Source organism: Microcebus murinus, chromosome 5 (assembly GCF_040939455.1).
Source record: "Microcebus murinus isolate Inina chromosome 5, M.murinus_Inina_mat1.0, whole genome shotgun sequence".
NCBI lineage: Eukaryota > Metazoa > Chordata > Mammalia > Primates > Cheirogaleidae > Microcebus > Microcebus murinus.
The window spans coordinates 35,337,559-35,363,812 of NC_134108.1; the positions used below are offsets into that span (position 1 = coordinate 35,337,559).

A 26,254-nucleotide genomic window follows, 5' to 3' on the forward strand; every position below is an offset into this window, starting at 1 on the left:
TTAAAAAAAAAGATTCCACAGATAAAAAACAAAAACAAAAAACTAAAATAAAATAAGTCTCTCCATAGCATATAATTCAAACAGGCAGGCATACTAATTTGATCCCTTGTTTATATTTATTAATTTGGAAGTTGGTTTTTACGGCCACTGCATTGTTTAGAAGTATATACTATGCGAAGCAACTCTTAGCAAACAGCACTTCTCAATTCTTTGGAGGGGCTTGTCAATCGTACTGGTGGATGAATACATGCAGATCTCAAGGATTACGGCTCTAGAACTAATACTATTATTAATAATAAATAATTTAATCCAATCCTTCTCGAGTGCTTATTTTGAGATAAGGCACTATACTGAGTGTTAGGAGCGTCAACAACATATTTTAGACCACTGTCTAAATGTGAGATATAATTACCCCAAATCCTTTCTGAAATGCCTGGGCCTAGACAGTCCAGAACAATGCCTAGAGATGTTCACAGGGCACTGAACCCAAAATAAATGCCTATGGCAGGCAATTCAATGTGAGTCTGCAGAGGCTTGGAGAAGATCTACCATTCCAAAGGAAACACCAGAGAAGGATCAGACCTTGCTGCTTACCTTATATAGGGCCTGGCATGGCACACAAATAGTAAGTACAAAACAAGTACACATTTGTAAAACATAACAAGGGTAGTGACAATAGCACTTAGTTTCCTCTTGGAAGTTAAAGAGAACATTCATCAACGGTGCTATTTCATAGTGAATTAAAACAGATCTCTGAGTGCTCACTCTGTGCCAAGTCTAGGATACATAAGATACAGCTCATGGCCTCCAGGAGCTTGCGGTGCAGTGAGAGAGATGAGAGCTGACACAAGCGTGCAGTTACAGTAATGGAACATGCATACTCATCTATTATTCATCTATTGATTCAACACTATGGTGGCCTACACCCCCTTCAAGGTGCAAGGAATACAATGGTGAACAAAATCGGGTCTAGTGTCTCTCCATGTATATATAAATTAAGCCATGAGATGTACATCAAAATAACAATCACACTAATAAATCAATAATGTTAAACTGAGATAAATTATGTAAAGGAACATTGATTCTATGAAAGTATAAAAAGAAAGGATCTGGCCTAGACTTGCTCGATAGTCACAAAAGGTAGGAATGAACATGGACAGTAAAGGGAAGAAGATGTCAAGGATAAGGATCTGCAAAGCATAAATGTACGAATGATGAAGCCACTGCTTCTTGAGAAAGGACCAGGTATGGAAAACTAAGTGGACATGTTGAGTAGTCGACTGAATAGGTGGCTTTGGAACTTAGAAAAGGTGTCTGGGATGGAGATCTAAATCTGGTAGTCACTGTCATATCAAAGATAAAGTCATCGGTTTGTTTCGAGGTCCTAGTAGTAGACCACAGTTACTAGAATACCCTTGACTGAAGAAGAGTCCTCCTCTACTGAGGAAGGTCACCCTCTTCATCACAGCTTTAAGGGGGAGACACATGAAGCAAAAGGGAAGAAGGGGACACCTGCTTTGTCAGCCAGATTGGCCTATGCAACACTGGTGATCAATAGGATGACAGAGGTTGCCAGCAGATCACCCTCCTCATATTCTCAAGAAACTGGTTTACATGATTGCCTGACGAGAAAATATGCAGGGAAAAAAAATGATCTAGAACCAGTCTTAAGAAGCTTCAATATTTAATGGCTACACAAGAGTAAAGCAGCAGAGAGGCAGAATGTGTCAGGGATAAACAATATGTAAACCTAGTAGTATTACAATGTTCACATATTTTGTTTATACTTACAGTATATTCCATAGTACCATGGGGCTTCTGAACCACCATCTTCTTCTCTTTTTTATCATGTGTTTTGTTTTGATTGTCATCTGAAGAATAAATTATATATAAATAAATAATTTCATTTTTAAGAAGACAGGATAAATCTATATTATGTGAAAACCCATTTCAAATTGACTAAGAAAAATAGACACTAATAGACAAATGAACTAAGGGCACAAGTAGACCATACTCACAGAAGCATACTATTCATCAATGAACACCTGAATAAGTGATTAACATTAGCTATAATTAAGTAAAAATGAGGTAATTTTTATAGTTATTAATAGTTTAAATGGTAATGTATAATGTTTATGAAGCTAAAGTAAAACCAGTATCGTCATAATATAAATGATGCATAATGTAAGTCAGTACCAGCCCTTTTAGAAAGTGATTTGGCAATATGTAGTATTAACAAAAATATTCATTCTCTGACTCAGTAATCTTTCTCCTAGAAATTTATCCTAAGGACAAATTCAAAAGAAAAAAACACTATATAACACAGCATATGGTTATTACAATGTTATTTATAATAATGAAAACTTGGAAAGACCTATATATCCAATAATATATTAAGTTGGACCATAGATTTTGCTTTTTGGGGGGTCAAAAATGGCCATCAGCATTTTTGGCAGCAGCATATAACTTAATTGCTATGGTTAAATATATCTCAATATATTAACCCATATATCAAAAACCACAGAAATACACTGCAATAGATAGAAATTTAAGTGACAAAAAGAATATAAATTGAATTAAGCATGAAAAGATGCTCCAACTTATATGTGATCTGAAAAATGCACATTAAATCCATATGTCATTTTATACCTATTAGCCTGGTGAAATCAGAAAGCTGCATAGTTCTAATGTTGATAGAAATATGAACTACTAGGAATGTACACTGGTTCAGTCATTCCAGAGAATTAAGTATATATAGCTCATATGACCCAGAAGTTTAACTCACAGATACACATCTTCTCCCAAGAGATATACACTTTATGTATACTATAAGTGACCTTCCTGAGGATATTTATCCCAGGGTTATCTGTGGCAGTGGTGAGCTAAAGGGTAAGTAAAATGTGGTAACTCTTGAGATTCCAGACAGTAACTAGAAATAACAAGCTAGAAGTATACATAACAAATTTACATCAAGAGAAACAGAATGGGATGTACACAAATGTATCATTTATGTACATTTAAAACAGATGGACATAAAACAAGCAAAAGTATTTCTTAAGGATACATAAAAGCCTATACACATTGAACACAACAGAATGGTGTGAAATGGGGAGAGAAATGGGAGTGGGGAATGAGAAAAAAGGGAATTAATGAATAACAAGAAGCCCAGCTCAGACCAGTGATGATACACCAGGATCCAAGAAGGGTGATAAACTCAGCCCTCTACATCCTAGATACTACAAACACACACAAACATACAGAAATGTATCAATGGTATCATTTCATACACATAACAAAAGATGGGCATACTGGCTACAAAGCGAAAGGTAACACAGAAACATAAAAATAAAAATTAATTCACATAGGACTTATCTGACTTTTCAATATTCCCTTTACATTATTTAAAATTTAAAACCAAGAAGAAAAAATATATTTAAATAGAAGCTGCCATTAGAATCCTGCTCTAGTCATCTATATGTTCAAATCAGATCCATTTGTAGAATCAAAGAAACCCAGAAAATTCCTCTAGACTATAAAAAAAATGACCTCCCAACCTTTCGATGGCCGTATCTCAATTCCTTCAGGAAGATGGGACTAATGACTATAGATTTTAGATCTCCAGCTAAGAAAATTCTACATAGCTCTATAATTCAAAAATTCAATCACAATATTTACAAATTTAATAACAAATGTAAAAACTGCTTTGCATAGTTCTTGGTAGGTAAGAAATAAAATGTTAACAATACTCTTCCTTCTTTTTCCCTTCTAAAGAATCTGAAAAATTTTAATTGTTTGCTTTCGCTTTGTTCACATGGAAGATGAATACCCAGGCTAACATTCCCAGACATACTCTTCCCACGATAACTTTTGGCATAAGGTTAAATGCTGTTCACTCCTTTTATCTCAGTTCTACTTTCTTTGCATACTTCTGCCCTTCTCGCTATCATAATAAACACTTGTCACTTTAGGTGCTCTCACTTTCAGAATAGTCTCTTTATATTGTTTCATAGTTGCTTCCTATTGTAAAGCCTACGAAGCGCTTCCTTTCTTTCCATCTGTGCACACCCTTCCATAAGCTGTAGTCACCTCTGGTCCCAATGGGGAACACTACTTTAAGCCACCAACACATAGGAGTTTACATCGTGTCCAACTGCAAAAACAAAAAATGTGTGCTGTCTGAACCTTTCAGGATAAATTTAACTATGTATGCTTGAATTAGTAAAAAATTAAATTACCTTCTATTGGTGCAAGTGGGTAGGCTAGAAAAATGTCAAGCATGTAATATTATTACTAAAAGGAAAAAAAAAAAACACCTTCCTTTCAGAGTCTAAGATTTTGAGATCTTGGAGGTAATGACCATGGTGTACTCATCTTTGAATGTCCTGTGCCTTAATATGATACCTTGTATATATGGTTGAATAAACTTCCTGGTATACAGCAATGAGCCTGATGTGTTTGATTGTAGGGAACACTTTTTTTTCCACTGATTTAACATCACATGCACCTGTCAAAGCCACACATTGAACACCGCGTTTTACAACCAGCTCAATAGGGATAGCAGAGAGGCAACTGGCAAATTCTAAAGATCTAATTTAATTGGCTTTACATCATTATAGCCCAAAGTAAGGTTTCACATGGCTTCCTAAAGATCTTTTTGCAGTGAGTTGTAAAGATGGCCAATTATATGTCTCACATAATTAGCCAATTATATGTCTACTCCCTGAGTGTCTTACCAAGACGCGTTCTGCAGCACACAGTCCGCAAAGCCCTGGAGAGGTTTCTGGCCCTGGAGAGAGCCAGGAAGACACGTGAGCTGCCGTGGGAAAGGGCCACTCTGAGGCGCTTCAGGATGGGGCTCCACCTCCAGTGTTTCAAGTGAGAACCCAGGACCATCTCAAGGTTGTCCCTGTCTCTCAGTGACACTGACACTTCCACTTCCAGCTCCAGGCCTCCTCATAGGCCTTTATACCTGCCCAAACCCTGGCCCTCCCTCTGTTTACAGGAACCTGAAGTGTCTACTGCCAGAAGGGAAGGTTGGCCAGGTGCTCCTCAGAAGCCACTCTGGCTGTATGAACTGCATCCCAGTCCAATAAGGAAGTACTTGTGACAAAAGCCCAGAGGAATAAAAGAAACACAAGCCCTTCAGCCTAGCCCACTTCACGCTGCATAAACTTTGGAGGCGGGAGCTGGAATGAGGAACCGGCACTGACCTCAACCCAAGCGCATCTTTCCCATAAGAGGCCCGAGAGTGCCCGGAACACAGGCTCTTGGCTCCTGCATCTGAGACAATCACAGACACAAGTGCGCTGAGAGAAGATTCCGCTCTCTGTGTGCATTAGGACTAACAGAAGGTGCCATCCAGCAGGATGCCTGGGGCCTGGAGGGGCGTGACGGCCGGATGTGAAGGAACCCCTGCTAGTGGTGATCTCTGAAGAATAGAACCTAAGGAAGGCTTAGATTTAAGGAGTGGAAAACAATGGCATTAGGAGGGGGAAAAGGTAAATAGATGAGAAAATGAATGTAAGGTCACAGAGGCCATGGAAAAACCTTAAAGGGAGGTGTTGTTGACACTGTCAGATGCCACACAGAGGCCTAGAGAGGCAAACCTGGGAGTGGATAATTGGGTGTCATAGAGAGTTCCTGAAAGTGCAGGGAGCTCAAGACATGGTGTCAACCCTATCAGTGGAGGAGGGGTGAGATCATCTGCTAAAACTAACAGGGTGAAGACAGGCCTGGGGGAGTAAGAGGTAGTGAAATTGGGAAGAGTTACCATGGCACAGATATAAGGTTGCAGTAGTGTGAACATTAAGAAGCTACACAACAGTAAGGGTTTACCCAGGGGTGGGGTTTCAACACCAGGGTGACAGTCATGTAAAGAGTAAGCAAGCACACCACTGTAGTGGCCACCTGTAGAAGATGCACGGAGCTAGACCAGTGGTGGGTGGGGGACAGGGAGATGCTGGAGGAGAGAACAGTATGGTAAATTAGTTTCCTATTGCTGCTGTAACAAACCATCACAAATTTAGTGGCTCAAAAGTAAAAATAAACACAGATTTATTACCTGAACAATTCTGTAGATTAGAAGACTGGCATGGGTCTCACCGCTTTCCTTCTGGAGGTGCTAGGGGAGGATTGGTTGCCTTGCCTTTCCTGCCTCCTGGCAGCAGGCTGCTTTCCTTGGCTCAAGGCCCTTCCTCCATCTGCAGAGCCAGCAGTGCTGCCCATGTCCATCTCACACTGCCACTGCTCTAGCTCTCTCTCTCCTATCACCCTCTTTCACTTTTAAGGATGGCTGTGATCACACCGAGCCACCTTGACAATCCAGGTAGATCTTCTTAAGGTCAGCTGATTGGCAACCTCAATTCCATCTACGACCTTGATGCACCCTTGCCATGTAACCTAACAGGTTTCAGGAATTAGGCCAGGGGCATCTGTGGGGGGTGACTACTCTGCCTACCACAAATGGAGAACAGATTTATAAAGAAAGTCAAGAAAAGAGGTTGAGATTCAATGAGGGGATTTTTGAGGATTCAAGTAGTGATCTCAGATGTGGACAAAGAGTGTGCTGGGAGGTGTTATGGAATGCAGGATTGGCTAGATATTCAGATCTGAGAAAAACTGGCAAGACTGAGTCAATACTAATGTCCTTCAAACCTGAGCATCTGGCTTCTGTCAGAGACCACCGGGGACTGGGTGAAGCCAGGACATTGGACATGCTTCATTATGGTGTTTGAAAACAGAAACAAAGGAGACATCTGTGCATTCCCTGGATCTTGATTCCATATTTTCTATAGATATAGGAAGGACAGAAAGAAACAGTAAATAGCTTTTTTTCCTGTTATTCTCAATTGCCCAAATAAGCACAAATAGAACTTTTGAAATTATCAGGTTTTCAAATTCTATCAGGACCAAATTTGTGCTGGGCTTACACTTACGGAGTGTATGTGTCTCTTTCTTTCCTTATTCTCTGTGAACAATCAGCTCTCCCCCCTCCACCTATCTCTATTATAAGGGTATCTGAATGGGTTATGTGAGGCCAGCAGCCCAGTGCCATCAATACCTCATCTAAAGAGAGAGGATGGTTTCCACAGCATCCAATAGAGGCAAAAATTGTCTGTGTCTCTCTAGATTTTTCTCAGAAAGGGGTACCCTGATTTATGAACAGGAGAATCTGTTTCCAGTGAGAGGCATGCCCCTATACTAGAAACTGATGCATTCAGCTATAAGTTTGATGATATCAACCACACAATCAGATCATGTGCCATCTCCTTTATGTCACCAAACATTTTTCTGATTACAATTTGCTTTAGGGCAAAATGAGCTGGGTTTGACTAGAACCCACACATTTTCATAGCTATGTTGACATTAAGCAAGTTACTTGAAGTCTTTGTGCATTGCTCTCCTGGTCTATAAAATGAACTACTATCTCATAATGTTGTTCAGAAAATTAGATGATGAATAAAGTGTGAATCTCAGAGTCTGGCAAAGAGTAACTCTAACAAATGCTCTTATTATTAATAATAATGTAGTCAACATAAGTAAATAGCAATTTGAACGGTGTTAAAAAAATTATGTACCATGAGCAAAAAGGTTTCATTCCAGAAACGCAGCAGTGATATAATATTCATATGATTATTATAAATTGTTTAAGAGAAAAACCATGTCTGATCACTTTGATACATGCCCAAAAAGAATTTAATGAAATTAAACAGCCATTATTGTATTTTTTAAAAGTACAAAATTAAAAAAAAACCACCCAACTGTTAGAAAACTTAGAGTGAACTTCCTTAACATGATGAAGAATTTTTCATTATTTTTTGATATTATTAGAAATATGCTTCTAAAAAAGCAAGGCAACACTAAAGAGTGTGTGTGCGTGTGTATATATATGTATGTGTGTGTGTATGTATGTGTGTGTGTGTGTGTATATCAAAAGCAACTTCCCCACAGGAATGAAACTGAATGACTTCATGATATCACTCCCAGGTCTGCAGTAGCTGGTTAATTATGGAACTAAGGTCTGGTGAGCTCCCCTACCCCCAGATTTATGGAAGAAAGATTCCAGGTGAGCAGAAGGAAAGATACTCACAGGCAATGCACAAGCACAATTCCAGCAAAGTTTTTAAGGCATGGTATCTACCACGCCACTGAATTACAACATAGAGGCTACGCTTATGTGACCTGAGGCCAGGCCACAAGTATTTAACGTGATAAAGAAAAACTTTGCAGTGGAAATAAAAGCAGCAACACTACAAACATATGGAGACAGTTTGGAAATCTCAAGGATGAAGAGGGAATCCCCACCATTCATTGGATGCTACCTGGCACAGGTACAGAGCTGTAAAGCAACAACTGGGCTCAAATGCACTATAGGCACCATGTGCACATGGATAATCTTTTGAGAAATCGAGCACCATCCTAAACTCTCCTGAAGTGTACTTGTATATACTGAGACAAGCTTTTATATCAGAAACCAGAAGCAATTTTTTTTTAAAGCAAAACACTACCAATATTACTTTATGGTTTATACCCAACCTTGCTCTGAAATCTCCAGTCAAAGCAACAGGTAAGAGTTTGAAATACTAAAAAGAAATAAAAATGTGATTATTAGCACATGAATTTTCTACTTATAGAACCAACATTATCATAAAAATGTTAAGAATTCATAAAATTATTCAGTAACACGTAAGACTATCCAAAAATATTTTTAAAAGATAAGTGAGGCTAAAGATAAGCGAGGCTAGGAACACTCTACTGATGTTAAAACACATGATTATAAAGCCATAGCAATCAAAACATTGTGGTGACATAACTAAAAAATAGGAATTTAGTGTAAAATACAAGCACCATTATAAATCAGTGAGAAAAGGCTGTTGTTTTCCATAAATATCATGTAACTTCACGTTGGAGGGGAGGTTTTGGCATCACACAGATGTGAATGAGAGTCCTGGTCTGCCCCTTGCTCAGTGGGTGACCTTGGCAAATGACTTTACTTAAGCAAAGATAAAGACAGTTTCCCAGTGTGTAAAATGGGGGTGCTATGAACTCCAAAACGTTACTGTAAGGACTTGAAAAGGCAACTCAAGAAAAGTACTCTGCAATGTGCAAAGTAAGGGCTCAGGAACATTAAGGATTATCAAACATTGGCAAATATTTAGAGAAAAGTTTAGGCCCATTCTCAAATCAGTGCAGATGGATTAAAGATTTAATAGTAAAAAATAGGCTGGGTGTGGTGGCTCACACCTGTAATCCTAGCACTCTGGGAGGCCAAGGCGGGGTGGATCACTCAAGGTCAGGAGTTTGAAATCAGCCTGAGCAAGAGTGAGACCCCGTCTCTACTAAAAATAGAAAGACATTAATTGGCCAACTAAAAATATACAGAAAAAATTAGCTGGGCATGGTGGTGCATGCCTGTAGTTTCAGCTACTCGGGAGGCTGAGGCAGAAGGATTGCTTGAGCCCAGGAGTTTGAGGTTGCTGTGAGCTACGCTGACACCACGGCACTATAGTCCAGGCAACAGAGTGAGACTCTGTCTCAAAAAAATAAGGTCATAAATGTCTTTGAAGAAAATATAGGACTTGTATTTGCTTCAAGAAACAACATTCTCTACTGGTGATGCATACATCTCAAATTATTTTACATTGTCCTGACAATGTAAAAAGTGCAATTAAAATATTCAGTACTGTCATTTAGCACTTTAAGGGTAACTTCTGGAAAATCTAAATTATAAGCTGTTACAATTAAAATTAAGTGTGTCAGGGAAGAATGAACTTTGCACCCCATATGAACTTTGTATTTTAACCTCTGACACAGAAGAAAATGGCATATAGTACCTGCCATAGCGGCCCAAATGGATTAAGACAATGGACATGCATAGGTTTGAGTCATATGAAATTGGCTATTATATTCCCTATATTTTCTTCTAAAGTGTAAATTTTCCCAGTTAGGTCCATTTTCTTATAAAAAGACATTTTGAAAAGAGTATCTTGGAGGGTGGGAAAGAAGGTAGGAAGGAGAAAAGTAGCAACACCAGGCATGAGAAAGAGCAGAAAGAACCTACTGGGGATGAGTATCCCCTGTGGGCTAGATGCTTTATCTCATTCCTCATTATCACAGAGTTAGAGTCTTTTTCCCTTGCACCCTTCACCAGTTTACCTCTAATTTGATTTTTCAAAGCTTAAAAACACTGACCATATTTAGTCTAATCCACTTGGCCCAAGTCTTACCCTTGGCCCAAACCACATTTGGGCATTTCTCCTAGAGTGAGATTTTTTTCATAATGCAACCAGACAGAACAAGGCAGATTAATTGGGGAATGAGATTTGTACTATGCAGACCACTATGGTTATAATGGGACCAGATTCTGAGCTCAAGCTCACACATAGCACGATAGGTTAAGACACAGCAGCGTGGCTCAGTGACTGTACCTTTCTGTTCCACCAACAAGAAAATATGTGTTAATGGGGAGTGCTGGGGCCGTGAGAGGGCAGGGCAGGAGTGTCCCTTGAGCCAAAGGTATAATCACAGCCAGGTTCTCAGGGGTGTTTGTTTCAGAGCTACTTGTAGACATTTCTGCTCCCTGACTACCAGAATTTATAAGGAAATATAACTCTGAAATTCTAGACTATAAATCCATTTTTCCCTTTGGAACATATTTTCTTTTTTTTAATTTATTTATTTTTATTTTAGCGTATTATGGGGGTACAAGTGTTAAGGTTACTTATAGAACATATTTTCTATAGAACAAGGTTTACCACATTGTTGATATTTTGAGTTTTTGCAAACAATGTAGATGAAAATGCCAACAGTGATGCTGTTGACAATAGAGCAGAGAAGAGAGAAAAAGCAACAACAGTCTATGGAGGCCCAAAAATGGCCCAAAATCTCCTCTGGAGGCTTACAGAGCTTCTAAGCCATGAGAAACAGAAACATCTTTCTAACCCATGGGACTGTTTTATGTCTCAGGTGTTCACTAATTGCTCAGAATGGCAACCAAGAAGTTAGGTTGTTCAGATTATAAAATACGAATAAATGCTGTGGGGCTGGAAGGTCTGCAGTATTTGATATTTGAGTATTTGGACTTCCTCTTATTTAGGGTGCTTACTGTCTTTGCTCTCTTTCTACTTCCATTTCTCAATATTTGTTAATTAAGAATTATAAAACTAAATACTACATAATTGGGAGGTATCAGATCTTGGGTTTTAAGAATGCCTTTTACATTCATGCTTATGACCATAATTACAATGATTATATATTTTGAATTTTATGTTTAATTAGTTACAATGCTTACTACCAATTCTTTCATAAAATGACTTATTTATTCTTCAGGCCTACATTTTGACATGTCTCAGACAAGAACATCCCTCCCTCTCTGTAAATTTGTTTCAGGCACCCTATGACTCAAGTGGTATCTCTCTGAGATCTTGTATGTCCAAGAATGTTTGGTTGTCTTTTGAAATTGAAAAACAACTTTCATCGCACAACTCTGAAAAAGATTTTAATTCCTCTGGTGTTCACTGCTACGGAGAAGTCTGTGTCTGACTCTCCTCTTTGCTCCTTTGTAGGTAACTTTTAAAAAAATTTTTGTCTTTATCATTTAGCCATGACATGTAAACATCTGCTATAGTTTATTAAAGCGCTGAGTTTCCCCCTTAATTCTGCCTAAATATAATGAACTCTTGATTTCTACACTGAGGTCTGAGTATCAGCTTATAAAAGCATTCTTCTAATCTGACACTGCCTTTGATTATTGCTTCTATTGTTCTGGCCTTTTCTCCAAGAACATCTTTGATTCTTAGAGAGTCTTCATTCATGCCTCCCATTTCTGTCACATTCTCTTATCATTTTCACTGTTCAGCCACATTCCATGCATTCTGGGGATACCTCTCCCGTTTGTCCTGCTCACTGTGTAGGTTTTCACGGTATGACATCACTAAAACATCAGTCTGACTGCCTTGATGGTCCCACAAAGCACAGGCCTATTTCCATCCTGATAATCTCAATTTATCTTATACTCAAAACCCTTAAGGTCATTCTGCTTGATTAAAAAAATATTAGGTTCTTGTACCCTATGTCCCCACAAAAATTCATTTTAATTTTGTATTCTTTGATTCTTTGAGATCGAAAGTAGCAGAATGATCACCACTTTTAAATGAAAGAGCAAGGCCATTCTACATTTGTGACTACCTATTTTTGTCTGAAAATTAACTTATCAAAATAATATAATCTTGGCTTTCTGAACTTGCTTATGTGAAACAAAGACTAATGAGAGAGATAAAATCTTCATACATGTGGTTAAACAAAAGCTCTAAGAAAATGTAATTTATGTACAGAAAAGTGTCAGGGTTGCTTGTGGGAAATAACTCAGTAGTTGGTTACTTTCATGTCATGAAAAACAAAAATATATAGCAAAGGAAAAGGAGAGAGTTATATTTGTTTTTTCTTGGTAATTTTCTTTTGAATTCAGGAGGGAAAACTATGATTTAAGATGATTAATATAGACATTACAGATTTATTACTGAAAGCTAAATTCATTCTTTATAATGGAGAGGTTCTATTTAAATAAATCTAACTATGATAATCACAAAACTAGCCATACTCCTATTTAAGTCCTTTGTGTTTGTTATTTTTATGACTTCGCAATTACAATTTTCTTAATATTTCTACTTTACTATACAGGATTCTTGGTATTAACCTTTTATATTAGAACGTTACATAGTCATAATAATGTATTTTATTCCAATTAGGCTTGGATCCCATATTTATAAAATGTCTCCATCTCTTTCCAATCTTATGACTGCATAGCTATGTTTCAACTGAGGAACTTCCCTACACTGAAATGTTACCCATGTTTGTAAAATTCCAATTCCTATCTCTATGCTCTTAGAAGCAAAGGAGTGCACCATTCTAAGATTAAGGAAAATGTAGTCCTTTAATATGAAAGTATCCTGTGATATAATTCATGCCAATTTAATATATTTTGATACTGTAATACAGACCAAACATGTTTTGACACATTTATAAACATCCCAACGTACTTGTATCAAATTTAAGTTAATATTGAAAATATATTAAGACATATTACCAAACAATTCTGTAAGCATTTACATAAACAGAATAAATAAAAAATGAATCCTCTATTTATATGAATAAATATAAATGCAAGCACAGAAAGGTTGAGTTCACTTATTCTATGTGCCCGGTGCTGAGCTAGGTGCTGGATCTAGATTTTTCTGATGCCATCTGCTTAATATAATTATTACACTTCCTTTCTCCTACTCTCCTTTCAAAAACAAAACATTTTTAAAATCAGTACCATGTTGTTACAATGAGGCAATTCTAGTGACTCAATCATTCTATAACATCCTTTATCACTATCTTTAGGGTTGTGTTTTCCTAAGTGTCAAGAGATAGCAATGGATTATTACCCAAGGCTTAACCCTTTGCACTTGGATGTCGAGTGTGGATAATGTCGAGTGGATGAGAAAAAAGCAAGCGAGTGCAAAGGGTTAAGCGAGGCACAGACAAACCTAATTCAACAAGTGAAAACATTTCCTTTTTAAAATATACTTCTTTAGATCAGGCAGGTAATATAACAGATGTGGAATGGATACCTACAAAAAGTAATTACTTTCTTGCACATTGCTTAGAGAACTTTGTATATGTTTAATGTTTTTTTTTTTTTTGCAAAGCCCTTGCCTTTACTCTACTATTGTTTTCTATATTTCCTGATTATTAATATTAAAAATAACTACACAATGTGTAATATGCAAAAAAAGAAAAAAGAAAGAAACTCCCTTGCAATTTCTATATCCACAGAAAACAAATACCAACTTATTGTTAAATATCCTTGTGGTCTTTTTCTCTATACATGTATTAATTATCATTTGTTGACCAATAACGTTTCATTTTGACTCTCTCTGTGTTCCCTGGATTACTTTTTTTTACACATACGAATTCAGCTCACACCTGTAAGTAGCAATTTGTAGGCCCTTCACTTGAAATCTAAGTCCCTTTAGACAAATTAACTTGACATCTCAAAAATATCTCCAAACACAAATTCATTACCTCCCTTCCTCCTTGAGCTTCCTAGTTTGTCAGTTTTTACTCTGTTCCCTTTCTCCCTCACACACTATACTGGTTACCAAATATTGCCATTTCTATGAGCAAAATCTCCCTCAGTGTGCCCCTTCCTGCAGGCTCAGTGTCAGACCAGTACTGCTGCCTTTGTTCTCTCATCTTCATGGCAGAGTTAATGGAAACAAAAACGTATAACAAAGAAAAAGTAGAGAATTTCACTTGTTATTGAAATTCTCCTCCACTGGCTCCCCACAGGCTACAGGATAACGTCCAAATCCTCAGCAGGCCAATGAGATCCTCCCATTTTCCTCTCTTCTGCCACCTTGACAAGAGCCACCAAAAGCAGCAGAGAACTGGACCTGAGACCATCTGTAACTTGAGGTCTGATGCGCCCCCTGGTGGCAGAGAGAGCGTCCCGGGTCGGGAACCTCGAGAATACACCAGGCAGATACTGTGAAATCAAGCAAACCTGCCAGGCTGGGAGTTTGCCACCCCCGTCAGATTTGAAAATGGCCAAAGAATACTGAATTCAGTGGCCCACCCAGAAGTTTTATAAAAGCCATGAATTCTCCTGAGGAAATGCCTCAAACGTCCAAACCAGTTGTTATCATTATCAGTCTTGAGAGAAGATGGCATACTATAAAGGCATTTGTTTACTTATTGCTACCAAATAAAATTACAAGATAATTCTTATCCAATAACTACACTCACCTATATCCTTCCAGAATTTTCATGAACTTCAAACAAATAAAAACAGAGTATTCATTCATCTATGTATTAATTCTTCCCTTCAACGCACATTTTAAGAGCAGCTATAATGCTGTAGATTCGACACAAAGCCAATGCTATAGGCTAAGTCACCCCTCCCTGTACATAGGGAATCAGATAAATCCATGATAACAATGCACAAGGGAAGTCTAACCTGGATAGGGACAACTTCCCAGAAGGAATGACTGAGCTGATTTGGTTAAGCCAAGTAATAGTAGGTCAGGTAAAGAGTGAAGGGTATTGTTTCAGACTCTACATTACACATGCAACACAGTACATCACATTGGAGAGTTATCTGAATGCAGCAAGAATTTGGGTGTAAAAGATGATGTGACATGCAATTTTCCTTAATCCCCTTCCTTTTTTTGGAAATAAGGGATAACGCACAATACTTTAAATTTTAGGAGGAAACTTATTAACAACCCAAGTCTCTTTCCATTGGTTAACAGTTACAGCTTTTTATAAAATACTGAATGGCTTGAGATTAAAAGCATCTATTAAGAAATGTAATACCTTATACAAGCATCTCAGCCCACTGTAATGCTACAAACCACATGCTTTCGGCTGCAGTTAGCTCATCTGCCTGTGTGGGAGTATTCTCAGCAAAGCAGCATTCACTGCCAACTCAAGAGCAGTCCATTTTATCTTTAGAGCACTGTTAGAAAGTGACATTAAGCAACCACACAAGATATGTCTCCCAGTAACTTTGGCATTAACTTAGAGACCAAGTTTAGGGCCCTCCAGAACCAGTCTCATTGGTCTGCTACAAGACCACATTTCATACACCGTATTTGCAGTCTGTTCTCAGAGACTCGAGTATGCTACCACCTGTGTGCCAGCCACATCAAGTCTTGACTACTGGTACCCTTTGTTTATTTTATTTGCATTCACTTTGGAACATACTGCAGACCTGTACATGATAGGACAGTAAGAGTGAGACGTATGATCCAAGTAAAGCTAGATATGCCAACTTCTACTAATGCAGTTTCAGATTCAACAACTATTATGAGAAACTATATAACACCGTGAACTCATTTTAAGATTCCCTTTAGCTAAAGCTCTCAAGTGCTTGTTTTTTTTTTTTTTTTTTTTTTAAGTGACACATGCTAGGCCATGTCTCCTCCATTTCCTATTGCCAAAAAGTGCAGCCATTTCTATCAACGTATTCATTAAGGAAAATACGTATTTCTCATAAAGGGAAAGTGACCTTTCATTAGATACATTTTTTTTAAAGGGCAAACCTGTACATTTATTTAACTTTTAGTAAAGTCAGTAAGAAATGTACTGGATACCTCGTAATTGTCCACAAAGCACCCCACTGGGGCCTGGGCAGGCAGGCTGGGAGGCGGAGGCAGGCCTGGGGCCTGGGGAGGGCAGCCGGGCTCCGCCCACACGCTCACATACCCCATGTCCCCGCTGTCGCTGCTCTGATGAAAGTCTCACCATGAAGGATGAAGCCAGACTTTCACCTTGACCTTGAGCTTCTACTTCTTCTTGCAGAAGACCCTTGTTCATGAAACCTAGTCCGCAAGTGCTGCGTCACACTTCCTGAGGTCTTGACACTGGGGTGAAGGAACATGTCCCGGGGACACAGGCAGGAGGAGGTTTATTTCAAATGTTTCATTAAGGTTTGGCATTGACAGGGAGGCGGCACTGAGATCACTCTAAGTTTTGTTGTGGGTCTCTTGACAATTTATTTTCAATAATCTGGGTGCCTCAGAGATACCGTTGTGCCCAGTAAATTCACAAATGCGGAGAAAGAAAATTCTGGAAAGCCAGTGGGGGGTGGTGGTAGAAATATCTCTCTTCTCTTTCAGGCAATTCTATCAAGTCTGTGTGGGTTGAGGGGAGGGAACAAAAGTTTCTCTGAGCTGTGGCATCATGGGGACCCGTTCCCTCATTTTTGACAGATGGCTTCTCACACCAGGCTGAGAAAGGTGTCCCTTCGCTGGCCCACCTCAGACAGTTCTGGGGAGATGGGAGCTGCACCACTTGGTCACTAGTCTTGAATAACCGGAAGGCTCCTTCTTCCTGAACATTCCCATGGAATGTTCTGGTACAACATGTCTGCCCCTGCCCTTGTGGGAGCACAGAGAGGCAGGCAGGCCTTGCTCAGGCTTCTCACCCTACAGCCACATCTTGCCGACTCTGGGGCAAGCCCCCATCTCGACCAGGATCTCACGGGCAGAGTCTGCACTTGCCAGCCAAGTCCTTGGACTTGGAGACAGAGGCGGGGCGTGGAAACACCTTGCGCCCGGCGGGCACCTGTCCGTGAGACTAGCCGGGCCCTGCGCCCACAGCCGGGGTCAGTTTGCAGGCTCGGCCGCGGCGCTCTTTGCTGGTGGGACTGGGGAAGGCTCACTAGCCTTCCTCGCCTTTTTCTTCCTTTTCTTCTTTTAGGTCCCAAGTGACACGTGGTCCCCGTTGAGCTCGCCTGCCTCCTTTTCCTGATTCCTGCCCGTGGCCCCACTGGCGGCGCTGGCCAAGGTGGCTGCAGCGGAGTCGACACTGGCCACCTTCTTGGCGTTCTTTTTCTTCTTTTTCCTTTCCGCCTCCTTCTCCACCACGACTGGGCCGTGCAGGGCGGACTCCTGCAGGATGTCGGATGCCGACATGGCTGTCTCCCGGCACCGCCACCACTCCCCTTCCGGTGGGGTTTGGGAGAAGCTTCCTTCTCAGGCCCTCCGGGGATGGATGTGAAGAAAAGGCGGAAACCATCATCCTCCGAGGTAACTTTCTGTTCCTCAGCTTTTCTTGGCTCCTTCACTGCTTCTGAGATGGCAGTGATGCTGTCTAGTAAGGCTCCCAGTTTCTTGGCCACGTGGCCTGGGAATTCAGGGGTGGTCTGAAGCTCGTTGCCGTCTTGTTCGTGCTTGTCCACCTTAAGCCTGAGGCTCGGGCGGGAGGCTGCCAACTGGTTACGTGCAGTTCCGGCTCTCGGTTCCTCCAGACCCCGCGGGCGCTGCTCCAAGCCCCAGGCTGGCTGGCATTGCCGCCTCGCCACACCGAGTCAGCTCCTACGCATCGCAGCTGCTATTGCTGTTATCTGAATCCCTCAGGGCGCCATTGAGCGCCGCCATCTTGAGCCACCGCAAGAGATTGTGGGGAATGCCTCCATTATCGACCCCCACCGCACGACCTCCTAGATACATTTTTATTAGCATGCAGTATGTTCTAGGGACTGTGCTAGATGCTGGGAACACAAAGCTGAATAAGATAACATTATTTCATTGTGATCCCTTTATGTGAGATTATGTATATAAACCAAGGGCCCAGGGCATGTAGTAGTTGCTCAATAAACTGTTATTCTTATTAGTATGATCACTTACAACTTATAGTCTTTTAAAAATTCTTATAGATTTTTAAAATGAAAATACTACAATAGTGCCATCAATACTCACCAATACTATAGTATCTCTTTAGTTCTGTACGCCTGATCTCCTTTAACTGATTAGTTTTTCTCTTTTTTTTCTCATCAGTGATATATTCCTCCTCCACAGCAATGTTGCACTTGTCTTGCTCTAAAATGACTGCATTAGCATCTTCTTTCCCAGTATGAGTCCTTGCAGCTATAGCTGAACCTGTTTCTGCATTTTGTTTAGCTTGTTTTTTCTTTTTCAATCTAGGAGTGAAGAAAAAAAGGAAAAACAAAGGAGAAATGATTTGCTGGTAGGAATCATTAATTTCATGCAGTTGGGCTTTGAAAACTGATATAGGAAACACTTTCCTTATAATATTGTTCATTACATTTTCCTGTTATTTTTTCCTTTTCTAATCATTTACACATTCTTATATGGAGATTTGTGACCTTTCTTTAATCTTATATCCTCAATACTATGTCTCAGAAAATTATCTTTTTTTTTTTTTCTTTCTGCTACTTGCTATGGAGAGTGTCTCAGAAAATTAATGGGAAATTCTCTAGGCCTAAGGAAAAATGAGATTCTTCTATAGTTTATAAAGTGCTAACTATTTTTTAAAATCAAGGTGTACACTAACCTTACTATAATGACATGTTTGAGGATTGCATTTTAACAAAAAGTGCTTCTGGTTTTCAGTGTTAAATTTGGACTGATGGGTAATCACATTTGCACAAAGCAAGTCCTTTATAAAGGGCTCACATGCTGATTATAAAGATTTGGCAAGGTGTGAACTGAATCAGGTCTGCACGACTCTTTCCTTTACACACATGACAATAGTACTGAAAACAGGGCTGATTTTCCTGAGATAGAAAATGCCATAATAACAATATATAATTATCATTATGATTTCTAATAGTTGACTGATACCTTACTTAACTTTTGATGCTTTCTTTACTCCTAAGTCAAGGATGTGCAAGAGATGAATTTTATCATAATTCACTGAAATCCAATAATTAAAAATATCTTCCAACTGATGCATCACTCTGTAATTAATTGACGTGTCACTCTGTACTTGCTAGTCCTTCCTGAGAATGTTTTTGCCTTATTATAAATGTAAGCTCTTTGAGAATAAGGACCTTGGCCTCTAATATCTGTGGCACTCTGCTCATATGTAAATATTTTTTTCAATTAGGACAGTTTTCCCTGTGTCTAGATAGAAAGTTTCTAGGCATAGTTTTCTCTTATACATTTCTATTTCCTTTGCCCTCTTGAGCATCTATATAATTTGATGTTGAATAATGGATAAGAAAATGTTTGGGTAGAAAAATGAGACAACTATAAGATAATACAGGGACAAAGGTTTGATTTTCTGCTGCACTGCTCTGTGATGTTGGACAACTCAATTTGACAGTCTAGAGATGTCCCTCCCTGAGGCTGTGACTCTTAAGAGAGCTCTGACCTCAGCTAAGAATCTAACTCCTTGAGCCTCAGTTTTCTCATATATTAAATGGTGATAATTATACTGCCTTAGCCATCTAACAGGGTCTTTCTTCGGGACTGAGATATATGTCAACATGTAACACAAAACAATCAGAAACAGAAGTAGTAAAATATCCCCTAATACAATCATACAATGACATGACAACTAATCATGGTAAGATATACAACATTCAGTTTCCGGAGTAAGGGTCCCACATTCCAACATGATATTTCAACTAGGCTGTAATTTACTGAACACTGAGCAGCCAGGTACTTAGATTTTCACTTGCTAATAAATGAGTATATAACCTAAGAGGACAGCTAGAAAAATGCCAAAGATGAATATATTCCCCATATCTTAGTTTAGCTATCTTTTTATGTTTGCTTGTTTAAAACAAACCAAAAATAAAATCACAAACCAAACAGAGTCTCATAAAAAGGGGTTATTTTCAGTAAATAAACATGTTTTTATTTTCTATCCTTAGATTTTAAACTGTTTTCTGGTAAAATAGTAAGTGGCTCCTTATAAGATTGAGTCAGAAAATACTCCTAAATAAAATAAAAATTTATCTCCTGATCAAAATTCCTGTTTTAGGATGAAATTAATATGCAGCAACCTAAATATCATACAGAGATCATCTCTTACATAGGGAGGTTTGTTTATACAAAGAGCTGATCTCTTTATCCAAAATGCTGGCTATTGATGCACTGATCTTGTTCTGATAAACTGGCTGATCACAAACATGTTTAGGATGAACCCTGTTGCCCCTTCCAGAAATAATTCCTTCTAGGAGAAAAGAGATGTCAAAGTTTAGTTCTATGTGGCCTGAGATATGCTGCTTCTTAATCTTTTGAATTTTTCCACTTTAAGTTGATTTAAATGTCCTCATTTCACTGTCCCCATGATAATTAAACTCATTCAGATCTAGGGCTTGTGTTTTGATGAAGGCAGCACTGTTTGGGGACATCTCATTAGAGACTGATTTTCACACATGCAAATAACAAAATGGGACACATTGTTTTATTGTTTTATTCATTCCCCCCACCCCCCCACCCCACCCTTCCACACAGACCATTATTGTCAACACATACAGCCAAGGGTAGTTGTTACTTCAGAAAAAAATGCTAGAAAATAGCAATACCAAACTAGCTTAACAGCAGAGTACAATTTAATACTTTAGAAATTCTACAATCAGCTACATCTTTTGTTTTGACTAGGGTACTCATGAGATTTGTTTCTCTGGAGGTTATCCATACAACTGGAACATTTCGATCTTGCAACCAGATATCAGATGTGTTTCTAGAAGCCCTCTCTGCAAAATCCTTCCTTCCAAGCATAGAAACACACTTTTAACAAAGGCAAATAACTGCCAACCTGATGAATGGTGGTATAGTTAATGCTCTTCAAACACTCCTTTTTAGGGCTTTTATTTTTTAGAGTTTCTCTTTTGTTTTTTCATTTATATATCTATCTTGGTAGGGCATTCTCATTTGCCTTTGGCAAGTTTCTGAGTCTCTGTAAGAGGTCCCTTCATGGCTCCCTAAGGTTAGTGGACAGCAACACAAAAAGGCACCAAATGAGGAGGCTTTCATTAGCACTTAGAGTGAACGCTTCATGAAGGCAGAGATTTGTTAAGTGCTGTGTTCCTAGGGCTTGTGCATGGCACACATGAGGTACCCAAGAAACATTTCTTAAATGAATAAATAAACGAGCCTATGTTCTGATTTAGTTGAGATCTGCTCTCCTACACACTTGTCATTTCATAGCTTTCCCTGATTAGCAGTGCATTTTCAAAAATAAACTCCCATATCCTCAATTACGTACTTAATTTAAAAATAAAATATATTAGCCACATACAATTAAAAATGTATTAAACGACAAACTTCTTTAATTAATATTAAATTAATAATTTTATATGACTCTTTCCTTAATTTTATAATTTGGGATCCATGTTTTTTGAAAAAAGTGCCATAGACAAAAATATCTAGCATAGCACTGTCCGACATGGTAGCCACCAGCCAGTTGCCTATGGTTATTAAATTTAAAATTAAATAGAAATTTATAATTCAGTTCTTCAGTTATAAGAAACACATTTCAAGACTCATGTGCATGGGAAGGGGTTAAAAACCTACCTAACAGGTACAATCAACACTACTGGAGTGATGAGCACACAAATAGCCTTGACTTAAGCACTATAAAAGCTATCCATGTAACATTTGTACCCCCTTAATATTTTTAAATTAAAAAAAGACTTATGTGCTAGTGGGTACTTTACTGCACAATATACATAGAACTCTTCTATCATCATAGAAAATACTGGACAGTACTGGCCTAGAGCTACAATTAGCCTTAGTCCTATAACAAGACCCTAGAGGGAAGGGTGAGGATAGTAATATTTAAAACTTAATGAGTATATGCACAGAATATGTTTACAAGAGCACGCAAAAAAATTGGTTAAAAAAGTTTCCAGAAAAAGAAAGTTATAAGGGGGAAGGATTAAGAAAAATTACTTTTCATTGTGTTTTATTTTGTACCTTTTGAATTTCATATCATGTACAACAGGTGTTCAAAAAATTGTGTTTAGTCCGTGAAGTCTCTTTTCTACTACAAGAATAAATTAACACAGAAATATTGTCAAATTTTAACTGAATTTTACTTTTTAAAAAAATTACAATACACTTAAAAGAGCTTTCTTCTAACAGCAACTACTGAGTTGACTAAGGAACCAGGCTCCATACTAAGTACTTAACATATATTAGCCTATCGTCACAAAAGCCCAAGGAGGTAGCCAATTTTATTGCTATTTTACAGATAAGAAAAGGAAGACTGAAGATAAGTAGGGCCATTTCCCAAGGCCACAGGGCACAGTTTAGTTGTGGAGTAGGAATTCAAAACCCTAGGTTACAGCAAATTGCCACAGGGTCTCCCAGGAGCACCTTCTAAATATAGTCTGTGGCATATAAGTATATCTTGACTTTAAAATAAAATCCACTGGACTTGGGACTTGGGAAATTCCATGAACTATTTGGGGGCCTTACAATCTAGTGGGCTCCAATGGAAGCACACTTACAGGAAGATTTGAACCCTGATCTTGTTCTGGGCTTCGCTTTCTCTGTTATCAGCTTTGGGTGAACTTTGGAAATATGATAAACCCTCTGGGATTTCTAAGTAAACAAAAGCAAAAAGCTGACATGATTTTCAAGGTCCAGCCTGGCTCTAACAGTTTATACTTGGCTGAGAAGATTAGGAAATGTGTTAAAACTGTTTTGATGTTAAAAAAAAATTTTTTTTTAATCCAAACTAAACCTTCCCTGGAGTTTTGTACTTCCCTGTGTTTTCTCTAAGTCTCACTTTGATTACATTTTCCTGCCACTGCAGAACATCCAGCTCTGGGAAAGTCCAGAGGTCAAGACAGAGCACTATTCGTATACAAAGGCTGTCAAAACAAAAATAAAAACCAAACTACCACCACCAATAACAAAAAACACTGCTCCACAACTTGGGGCTGATAGCTCCAGGAAAAAAAGTAGAAAATGTCAAATGCCTGGGACTACAGGCATGCACCACCATGCCTGGCTAATTTTTTCTACATATATTAGTTGGCCAATTAATTCTTTCTATTTTTGGTAGAGACGGGGTCTCGCTCTTGCTCAGGCTGTTTTCGAACTCCTGACCTCGAGCAACCATGAGGGCAGTATAGTCCTCTTTAATACAAAACTTTTCCTTAAAATTTCCTCTGTAGGGAAATAGAATACAACATCAAAGATGCATATATAGCATTATTTTGTGAAAAAAGTTATACAATGGTATTGTAGTATGACTCCATTTTTGTGGGTAAAAAAACAAAATAAAGTACATCCTCCAAACCAACAACTATATGCATACAAATATATATGTGAGGTAGTATAGAAGGTGGACTTTGGCTACCTGCCCGAGCCTTGAGCCAAAGCTTAAGTCTGCTTACAACACTGAACGAAAGCTTGAAAGTAATCTTAACACCCACCTTCAATACAAGGTAGTTGTGTTTTCTTTTCTTTTCTTTTTTTTTTTTTTGAGACAGAGTCTCGCTTTGTAGCCCAGGCTAGAGTGAGTGCCATGGCATCAGCCTAGCTCACGGCAACCTCAAACTCCTGGGCTCAAGCAATCCTCCTGCCTTAGCCTCCCGAGTAGCTGGGACTACAGGCATGTGCCACCATGCCCGGCTAATTTTTTCTATATATATTAGTTGGCCAATTAATTTTTGTCTATTTTTGGTAGAGACAGGGTCTCTTGCTCAGGCTGGTTTCGAACTCCTGACCTCGAGCAATCCGCCCACCTAGGCCTCCCAGAATGCTAGGATTACAGGTGTGAGCCCCAGGCAAAGCCAGAACTGACTGGTTACTGATAAAATGAAGCCCAAAGTTGACTGCTCATAGATCTTTTGCTTCATTTTAATCCTAGAAATCACACCCAACGGTGGAGATTCAACATGCTAATGAGACATGCAATGTATAAAGAAGCATGATCAATGGATGGGCAGCTGGCAGCAAAACTCTGTCCCTACATGCTATGATTTCAATGTTGGCATCAAACTTCTCTACCCTTTAAAAGTTCCCCAGCCCTTTACACAGAAAACCAGTCTGGTTACTCCTTAACCAGCACTGGTTCCCCTTTTGTTCAAGCAAAATCTCCCCCCTCATAAACCCTTGCTTATATAAATTCCTTTTTTGGTCTTGCTCCAACATTCCAACTTCTATTGACTCAGGGACTAAGAACCATGAGGTCGGTAACATATGTATGTAGGTTTGGTGGATGTACAAGAAAATGGTTGGTCAACAGGAAAGGGAGAGAAGAACTTTTACTTTACATTTATATAATTTGGTGTTGTTGAATTTTTTTGTACAGCAAGCATATAATATTACTTCTATAATTCTAAGGCCAATAAACAACAGCAAAAATTAAATATCTGTAGCTATGGTAACATTTTGCTAAATCTCTTTGGATGGTTTATTCTTTCTGCTGAGTCCAGCTATCGCAGTGAGTTCCTGGACTGCAATCCTACGTTGTTTTTTTTTTTTTTTTTTTTTCTTTTTAAATCAGAGCTGGCAGAGCTGGTCTATCTCCCTCAAAGGGACCTTCTCCTGGTTCTTATTTTTGGCTGTTCTGTGACCTTGTCATTGTATTGTTATGACCTTCAGAGTCTAGGTTGTTTTTTCCTGGTTGTCTAAGTCTGACTTTTGCCAGCCCCACACTCCGGGAAAAGGGTGCTACAAAGGAATGAGCTCAGCCTTTCAAAAGAAACATTGGTGTTTGAATCCTCTTTTGTTCCTTGGGTGCCCATCCTTGAGCAAGTTACTAAATCTAAGCCTCGGGTTCCTTGTCCTTGAAATAAAAATAAAAGCCTTAGATGGGTTTTTGTGAAGATTAAAGTAAACAGTACACAGAATACTTAATTTTTGTAACCTGTGCTTGGTTTACAGTAAGAGCTCAATGACCAAAAGTTACCAATTTGCTGTGCTGCTGTTATTCTTACTAGGAACCCAAGTAAATGAGAGAACACAACAATGAAGGTATCTGAAAAATCTCAAATATTAATATATGCTCACATCCTTTTTCTCATTGTACATAAATTTTATTTAACTCTTCTATGAATTTAGTCACCACCACAAAGCTATTTATTATTTCTAGAAGAACATCCCTTCTTGTATTCCATTTCATTTTGTGATTTCATAAAGTTTGGATTTTCTACTGAAATTTTCTACTGAAAATCCCTAATTGTGATATAGTATATGCCAAATAAAATCAAACTTAAAGGCAGGGGATAAAAAATAGTTAAAACAACAACTCAATGAAAATTCTCTCTTGGAATCATGGTCAAATAAAAACAAAAAATTTAGGAGTAATCCCTGAAAAAAATCTATAGATGTACCTGATTCTAGTGTCAATCCTTGAGATGGAAATTCTTTCTTCACTTTTTCTAGTTGTCATGAGATTCCACCCACTCCTAAAACCGAGTTTCATCAGTTAAAATGAAAATACTCGGTTTTAAAGAATCAATACAATTAGAAAAAGAAATCATTTAGCTTTGAGTTGAATAACTAGCAATATATCCTCATACGAATATGAGTATACTTATACATAATGGAATTTCCCTTGGCCTCAAGGAATAACTACATTCTAATAAAGGCCAATAAATAGAGTGCCAATCAGGAGGAAACAAAAAAAAAAAATGCAATTTCCCTCTCTAGGATTTCCTTGTACTATTAAAACAGTGGTGGGGTCAGCAGTTCTTAGGGAAATCTGGTAACCAAAGTGCAGGTGCCAGAAATGTTCAAAAACAAATTCTCACTCTCTCAGAGGAGCCTCAGGGTGGGTTCATAGGAGACAATTCAGAGAACCTTACAAATTCCCCCCAGTACCAAGATTACATTGACACCACTGCAAAATGGATGCACACTGTGTGGAATGTCTGCCTTGCATTTATGAAACAAAACATGTTTCTGTTGAATATATAGGAGGCCCATGTGGTAGTCTGGTTCCCTTTTCTAAAAGTCAGGATGCTGAGTCACAACCTGAAGAAGTTAGAGGG

General features: G+C 38.6%; 1 protein-coding gene and 1 pseudogene across 8 annotated transcripts in view; both read right to left on the reverse strand.

Moving 5' to 3' along the window:
* NCOA7 (nuclear receptor coactivator 7) overlaps positions 1 to 26,254 on the reverse strand; it is a 141,238-nt gene that overhangs the window by 60,419 nt on the left and 54,565 nt on the right. For all 8 annotated transcript variants that reach the window (XM_076002988.1, XM_076002986.1, XM_012777504.3 and 5 more), the window contains exons 3-4: positions 18,249 to 18,469; positions 1,792 to 1,871 (exon numbers count right to left, since the gene is read on the reverse strand). In XM_076002988.1, the coding sequence (XP_075859103.1) occupies positions 1,792 to 1,871; positions 18,249 to 18,469 (301 nt within the window). The remainder of the gene's footprint in view (positions 1 to 1,791; positions 1,872 to 18,248; positions 18,470 to 26,254) is intronic.
* LOC142870936 (protein CUSTOS pseudogene) lies at positions 1,881 to 18,241 on the reverse strand (annotated as a pseudogene).